This window comes from Blennius ocellaris, assembly GCF_963422515.1.
Source record: "Blennius ocellaris genome assembly, chromosome: 20".
NCBI classification, from domain to species: domain Eukaryota; kingdom Metazoa; phylum Chordata; class Actinopteri; order Blenniiformes; family Blenniidae; genus Blennius; species Blennius ocellaris.
Genome location: NC_137669.1, coordinates 12,410,018 through 12,418,681, shown reverse-complemented (window position 1 = coordinate 12,418,681; position 8,664 = coordinate 12,410,018). Strand labels below are relative to the sequence as shown.

Genomic DNA, 8,664 nt, shown 5'->3' with positions numbered 1-8,664 from the left:
CAATATTTTCAAAACAATGTCCTTTTCACATGGATTGGTCACAAACAGCAAGTTCCATTTCAGTTTCTTTTTTCACCTGAAATGTAATTGGTTCCTTAACCTGACACACTGTCAATGAGGACACTTTGAATATAAACCAATGAAAATCACCCACCCCTCACATTTAGAAAAAAAAAATACAAATAAAACACTCCATACCCATTCTGAGTTTGTTATTACTTTTATTAATTATTATCATCATCGTCAACATTATTCTTCAAGTTTAGCTGTGTAACAAATTTTTCTTGGCTGTCAAAATATGTTGTTGAAATATCATTTTGCATGAAATAAAACCTAAAAACAATAACGTACAGAAAGGTAGCAGAATAAAATACAACATGAGAGAAAACGTAATTTAAAAAAAAATCCCATTTTTCTATAAAAGCCTTTCAACTGAATCGAGACAAAATTCTACTAAAATATATTGATTAAATGTACATACGTGTGTGTGTGCATGTGTGTGTGTTTGTGGCAAATGCTTAACTGGCAATAGTTAACACTGTACACCTCATAAATGTATACAATATGTACCATTGCGCGTGTGTGTGTGTGTGCACGCGTGTGTGTGTGTATGTATGTGTGTGTTGTCCCTTCCTTGGCAATAAGAACATAATAAATGGAGTGCAAGCAACAGCATCGATTTTCTATAACATTCTGACACAGACAAAAATTAAAAACACTTGTTAAGGCCTCCCAATGTAAACGCAGATTTGAAATGCCATCAAACTTAAAACATAGTCATTTAAGTAAAACAAGGCAATGTCACGTGCTTCCAGCAGAGCCTGATTTATTTTTTTATTTTTTTTATTTTTAACGCAACTTCCACCGATGAAACTCAAAAGGACTCCCAGGACTCAAATAAATGAGAATATGTACTAATGTTTCAGAATTACAGTGTCCTTGTGTGGAACAATGCTAGGCTGCGAAGAACAAAACAGGAGACATAGGACAGGACTCTGCAGAGCACACAAGAAGAAGAGGAAAAATGTGCATGTTTTATAGGTTTCATCAAGGACGCTTGTGTTACTTTCAGCTCAGTAGCGGATTTTCCTTCAAAAACTAAACATTTTTTGGCATTGGAAAGTGTTTGTCGGCAGCCAACAGAGAAATCCTTGTGGTTCATGAAGATGAGATGTAAACCCAAATTTAACTAAAAAAGTAGCGTGCATTTGTAATTTTCTTTGTTTCACAGAACTCGCATGAAGATCTCAAGCACGTGCTTTGAAGCAAAGAGAATTTATGCACTTTTTTTGTCAGTTCCCTTCAAAAAATTTGATGGATGCAAATGTGAGAATATACTTCTTTTTCTGGTGAAATAACTGCTTTCAAGCATCTAAAGAAAAAAAAGAAAAGGAATTAAAATAGACAGCTCTGGTACATCGGCATTTCGAGCACAGCATAGTGCGACACGTTCACCTCGCTTCCATTTAACACCTCCACCTGCCATCCAACTGAGAACGCCTTCATACATTTATTGATAGGATCGGATGCATCGGAGTGGAGGACACAGGCGAGCCCAGCGGCAGTGGGTGGTCGTAACGGGTGAAAAAATACAGACGAGACAAATACAGATGAGTGAATGTCATGTTAAAAACGACACATGAGAAGGTTAGATGTGATGCTGAAGGAGGTCAAGAGACAAACAAAACAGAAGAAATGCAAAGGCACTCGTCCCTCCTTCCCTTTGTTCTGTCTTTTTTTTTCTTTAAAGTGGTGCATCATTCCATTTTTTTCTTCTTTTTGCTACATTGTATGTAAACAGTTTTGTCTTTACTAGCAGCCCTGTAAGAGGTACCCAAAAGTTTTGCTCCACAAACACAAAAAGGCAAATCGTTTTATGTTTTTTTTCTGAGATACTGACTCATCATTTGAGATACTTAATCCATTTTTGATAGTCTGACGTCACATTAGTACCTGTTCAATACCTGTCAAACTGTGACACAGACAAAGAGAAGAGATACCTTCAATATGCCCAATACGAATAGTAGATCCATATCCATGACAAAGAAGTTGAGGAAACTCTTCCTAAATTACTGTTCAAACTGTGTAAGTGCTGGTTCAACTAGTGTTAGGTGTTTTAAAACACCCTGAAATGCTTCGCTTGTAAACATCCTCATCAATTACTTCTCAATTTATAGATATGACGAGGTCTTTCCATGTGGGATTGCTTCAAGGTAACTGAGAGCAATCGACCTGGAAGAACAAATCCTAATTGTTCTGGTCAAACACTCAGTTATTTCTTTTAGCTCAGAGCTCAGAACAGAGTGGATAATTTATTTTCTTTTAATCTTTCCCAACAGTTGGTTTCAGAAGATAATGCGATTTAAGTAATTTTTTTCTCCCTGAAAACAGATAATCTTCCATAACACTTTCAAATAATCTATAGCTCTGACTTCAAGACTCCAACACTTTAAGACACTGAACATAATTCCTGCAAAATCACAAACTGTTGTAGTTGCAGTGAATACATGAATGTTAATACAAGTACTATTTGGTGGGGGGGGGCCTCAGAGCTACACACTCCACCAGGGGCACTCTGGTGTTTCCTCATGAGGACAATGATCTCAGCCTCTGTAGAATCCAACCAGACATAAGGCTCAACGTTTCTACAAAGAAGTGTACATGCATACCACAAACATTAATTACTTGATTGCAAAGGACATTGGGTACTCCTTGTTGGCTGAAATGTGGGCGTTGAAGATATCCGAATCTTCTCCCAAATTGAAAGGATATAATGATTCAGACAAACTTGGTGCACAGGAGTCAATAAGTCCACCTGACTGCTGCCCGATGTGACTCGCATGCTGTGTTCATGAGAAACTGGACAGTAGCAATGGTCACATTTCCCAAATAAGAATAAAAACTTTAAGCTCCCGAATGGAAAATAAAGCAAGATTGAGCGGTGGGTCTGATGTCATTCAATATGGCTTTGGTGACAGTAAATGTACTCACGCACGTCTACATAATTATAATAAATTATAACTCTCCCTCTCACCCGTTCAGTGAAATAGATTTACTGTTTGGAAATATAAAGCTTCATAGGAACGGTTATGATGAGTTTTTAATATGTCAACAGCCATGTTTCTTCCAAGTTATTGTCATGTGAATGCAACAAACTGGGAAATACTGTCTTAACTCGTAACTCTCCCCATTCCCAGCTGCACAACTGTGGGCAACAAAATTTAAGTGTACAAGTAACCAGGCACTACGTGAAATAGATTCCATTCACGTCTTTTGGATAAGTATATAAAAATATCTTTTCCTCTTCCTTTAACTTGTCATTTGTTGTCATTCAGCCTTTCTTTTGTTCCTTCAAATTGTTTTTCTTTTCTTTTCTTTTATGGCAACTAAGGCAGCGAGGCTGGAAACTCTATTCTTTTGTGGGTACAAATCAGCAAGTTGGCCACCACAAAATGTAATTTCAATGAACTTGGAGACTTTTGAGTTCCGCACTGTCACAAGTTTGTCAATGATAATTGTTCGTAAACAGCTATAGGCTCGATGAGCGTAACTGCTCCGAGGAGAAAGTGGGTTTTTCAAAAGACCCCAAAACCAGCAATGAATGGCAACTATGTGCGATTGTGTATTGGATTGGTTGGAGTTGAAAGCAACAATAAAATTTCACTTCATTCATTTATAAAACATACCCCTACATTGTCTCATGTGTGTTTTCTTTCTCTCCCCTCTGCATTATCTCACTTGTAACAGTTCCCGTCCACATAAAAGGCAATGTATTTAGCAGACTTTATAATATGCTAACATGCTACATAGAGGTAACCTACCAAACTCTCAGCAATATGAGATAAAACACTGTAGGCAAGAATCTCTGTGGAGTCAAAACAGAGCAAAACTTTATACAGTTAATCCAAACAATTGATCTTTTGGGAAAAAAAGAAAAAAGTTTTACTCCATAAATTGCTAAGTCTCTCTATAAACCTAACAGTATGTAGACATACAGAAAAAAAATGTTACATACTAAAACCATGTAGACCTACAGACACACAAAAAAATCCCAATAGAAACATAAAAGAGAACTTAAGAGAAACATTTGTGACATGCTAAAACCGTTGATGTGTCACATGCTATGAAACAGGTGGGTTGGTGTGCAACATGTGTGACCCCTGAGGACTGAAAAACTAAACCTTCATTATGTTTACATCATCGTTCGGGGACGGATTCATCCTTTTGATCCTGCCACACAGAAATGATATTACACAAATGCACACACGCACACAACCCTCCTCTTTTGCTGTACCATGTATAAGAGGGGGCATCTAAACGCAACAAGACCTTAAGCAACAAACAGCTCAAAACAAGACAAAAAAAAAAAAAAAATCAAATAAACTAATTTTTATAGTACCATTTCCTGCAAAGAAAAGCATTATTTGCCTTTATAAAATAACATATATAAGAAAGTGTAGCAAATTGCATTTTTGTACCATAACATCATTATCATCATTATTATTATAACCATTATTAATATTATTATAAATGTTAAGCAGGTTAATAGATGGTTGTTCTATTAGGCAGGCAGCCAGGCACATAGCTAGTATCATGGCACAGAGGAAGGTAGAAATAATGTCACTTGGTTTGATCCACATGGATGAAGAGAACACTTCGGTCCGGAGATGCACTGGTTTTATCAGCTCAAACTGGCTTTAAGCAGTTCAGAGAAGTCGACTCAAACATGCCCAGGTTTCTTTCTGGGCCACCATGCCACGATTGTGATTTTGCATTGATCGGAGATTCGGAAAACAAACAAATGTTTAAAAAAGAAAAGAAAAGAAAGGAAAAACTGATCGTGTCAAAGTAACACTAACTGAACTGCAACCCAAACTGGTTAAAATTAACCAGTAATATATTGTCAGCATAGTTTTTGGTATTTCAATCCACTTGCACAGAGGGAAGAAAAAAAAACTGTGCAAGAGCAAAGCAGTTCACACCAGATCAGATCTGGTAGTACCAAAATATATCAATCTGAAATATACATCAGAATAGTTTGAACCAGCAGTCTGCATAAGCTCAGTTTCATTGTTTTTTGAAAGTCTTTTTTTTTGTTGTTTTGTTTTTTTGTTTTTTTTGCTCGGCTGTATGGTAGATATGCAAGTGCTGAGCTCTTCAAACTAATCCTAAATTCAGTCCAACTTTCAGTCCTGCTTCCAATCCTCTTATGAGGAAAGTCGCTGCTTATTAAAGGTAATTTCAGCTGCATGCCGGGATGCCGATGGTAAATTCTTGCCGCTATGACTCCAAAGTGCCTCCTGCTGCGGTTCAGCCAGATACCGCGATGATTTCTGCCGAGTTTGACAGCCGAGTGCTTCCAGCATAAGGATGGGTTTCTCTTAGTGCCCAGGTTGTGCCCATTTTGACATGAGCTCGCCTCCAGGAACATGAAGGCACACAGCTTATTCATCCAGGAAAAAAAAAAAAAAAACACGTTCTTAAAGGTTTGCATGGGTCGGATATCCTTTAGTTTCCATCAGTGTCTTTAGACTCTGCGACAGTCGTGACCTCGGTTGGCTCTGTAATATCATCGCTGATGTCAGACACCTGTTCACCGTCTTTTTCCTGCTTTGTTGCGGCATGCTCATCTCCTTCCCCTTCCTCCATGGCCCCCGTTTCTTCCTCACGGGCTTCGCTGTCTGTGTTTTCCTTCGCTTGGTCGTCGCGACAAGCTCCTTCCGTGGTGTCGGTCTGAATTGTGATCTCATGATGGTTACCTCCATCTTTTTCCTCCGTGGTCACATTTTGACACTCTTGCTCCGACATTGCCGTGGCATCCTGAATGTTGTCGTTCTGACTTTTCTGCTGCGAGGTTTTGTCCGAGTACCTGTGTAAGCCCCTCTGTATGTGTGTGGTGAAATCATACCGATCAGCGCACACGTGGAGGCAAAAGCTGCACTGATATGGTCCCTTGTCACCGTGGCAACTCATGTGCAGGGCATACATGACCTCGTCGAGGAAGTAGATCCCACAGTGGATGCAGCGGTTGGTGAGGTCGTCCTGCGTGGCTGCTTCCACCATTTTACGATTTGACGCAACGCTTAATTGACACGTTACCAAACTATCCTTCACGTCCTTCCCCATCTCCTCACTTGGGTTCTCTCCTTCATCTGTCCGCTCCTCCTCCTCCTCCTCCTCTTTCTCTCCTTTCCAGCTCCCTCTTAACTTTTCAGCCAGAGGAGACTCCTGCCTTCTCCTCTCCGCACCGTTTGACGACACATGTGCGTTTACAGCGCTTGTATCTCTTTGTCTTATTGCAAGATCCAAAGGAGCCTCATTTTCCACCGATGAGGATGAGGAGGACTGGGTATGAAGAGGGGGAGGTGGGTAGTGAGTGGGCGCTGGAGGAGGTGGAAGAGGTGAGTAGGGAGAGGCACAGTAAGGCACAGTATAGCTTTGCTGATGATGCTGCACTGGAGACACCATTGCACCAAGATAATGGGCATTATTTCCAAGGCCACCAGGGCTGCTTAGATTACTGATGCTACCAGGAACCCCAGAGGCGGCTGCCATCTTGTACTTGGTCCAGAATCTGAGCCAATCGGACTCAGGCGTCATATCAGGGGAGAGAGTTAATGGCAGGGGTAGGGTGAAAAGCGGATACTGATACTTCTCAATGGGCGAACCAGGAGGTGAGTAACTCGACGGCTTGGTTGGACGCATATACTTCTCAATCGGACTGCCTCTCTCTGACCCCCCTCCTCCTTTCCCTACTTCCCCTTTAGACACCATCCCTCCATCGGCGAGGCCCCCGTTGCCCTCGGGTACCAATGAGGTGGTCGAGTGCGAGGGGAGGAGGAGTGGAGGCATGCGTCTGTGGATCTCCAGCGTTTGATTGGCTAAGAAGGCCTGAGTGGATCGGGGCGAGCGCGAGCGAGGGGAGGGCTGCTGGTTTTTGACAGAGGCACAGCTTCGGTCTGACTCCTCCCCATTCATGCGCTCCTCGCTGGTGATTCGCTGCTGCTTTGGGGCGGGGTTTTCAGACGACACGGAATCGGGGTTGAGGCGTTTTCGGGTTCTCCGTCGGATGATTTGCTCACCGTTGTTCTGCTTGATGATGTTCAGAGGTCTGGGTGTCTGTGAGATGGGAGAAACAAACGAGTCAGAGAAAAGGGAGTGAGTTGAAGAATTAGGTCGCAGATTAGCAGGCAGTTTGGTTTAACTGCTCCATCATTTCAATAGTCATACCACTGATTAAGTTGCTTAACTCTCGGATGATAACTGTCATGCACACTACCATCACATTTTTGACGATTAAGAAATTAATGTTTAGTGCATCTGATTAGACAGATAGATGGCCAGGTTAATGCCAATGATGCAGTCAAATGTAAATAAAATAAAATGCCCCCTCTCCGACTACTGACTCTATATTGATTTTCATCATAAAAACACAGCGATAATCACAATATATTTGATTTCCATTAATATCCTTCTGTGGTGGATTTAATCTAAGGATATTCCGATTCATTTAGATATGGCCAACTATAATTAAGAGTGATAACCCTGGAACAACTCAAACTGTAAGATACCCGACAGCCCAGATGACTGTGGTTTTTGCCCCAACCACAAGAGGGTGCACTTACATCTGATGTAAATATTGCTTACCCTGAAGACTCAACTTCAAGACCCCCACGGCATAATTTGAGTCGCCTGTGATGTTTGTTTTTGTCTGTGCAATTCAAACTAGAACAATTAAATACATAACAACACATAATCAATTAATGAGTGTCGTTTTGAGCTTGAGAGACTGACGGTCATGAAGGCATCAGCCATGCACAACCCCTGTTCAGGTCGATCCAGTTCAAACAAACACACTTTATTGATCAATTTCCCACTGTGGTTGGGAAAACCAACTCTAACTAACTAAAAGTTTGAGTTCATAAATAAATACATTTTATTTCATTACATTTAATAAACATATATCTAAAACAGATTCTGCTTGCAAGTAAAGACAACAGATAATAAATAATAGACTCAAAAATAATAATTTACAGAAACACTGCCTGGTATGTGTCAGAGTTGATTAGAAACCAATCCAGTATTTCAATGCTGTAATACTTATTTTTTGGAGTTTAAGTGCCTCACCAAATCATAAAAGTAAATATTCCTATTAGAAGAATAGAAATGCATAGCCCTAACACTGCTTGATTTATAGCTTCCTTATTTATAACTGTACGCATTCATGTTTTAGTGTGGAGAACTCAGCACTTTTGTCTGAATGCATGCGACACAAATTATGTGCATTAAAGCATGCATGTGTGTGTGCATTGATGTGTGTGTTGGAGAAAAGGTCAAAGCCAGAGTTTTTCCCAGAGTGCATCAGTCAGATGTGAAGACCCAGTGGAGTCACTTGATTTATAAATAAATTTATCTGATGTTTTCTGGTCCATTTTCTTGGTGAAGTAGTTTTTATTCACTCTGAGGATGGATACTTCTTGTCCCCCTAGCAGTAAAACAATTCAGCAGAAGAGACGACGCCTGGACCAGAGGAGGGGGTCGACAGAAGAAAAAAAGCAAAAAAGAAAACACCAAGCAAATGAAAATAATGCTTACAGTGTCTTCATTTTGTCAGTGTGACTGGATGTTGCATTTTAAAGTTGCAGATTGACAAAAATCTGGAAT

At 40.3% G+C, this 8,664-nt stretch overlaps 1 protein-coding gene across 6 annotated transcripts in view; it reads right to left on the bottom strand.

The window, feature by feature from the left end:
* Positions 1 to 201: 201 nt before the first annotated feature.
* Positions 202 to 8,664, bottom strand: part of trps1 (trichorhinophalangeal syndrome I) — a 122,578-nt gene continuing 114,115 nt past the window's right edge. For all 6 annotated transcript variants that reach the window (XM_080515992.1, XM_080515990.1, XM_080515995.1 and 3 more), the window contains exon 11: positions 202 to 7,119. In XM_080515992.1, the coding sequence (XP_080372118.1) occupies positions 5,509 to 7,119 (1,611 nt within the window). In that variant the 3' untranslated portion in view covers positions 202 to 5,508. The remainder of the gene's footprint in view (positions 7,120 to 8,664) is intronic.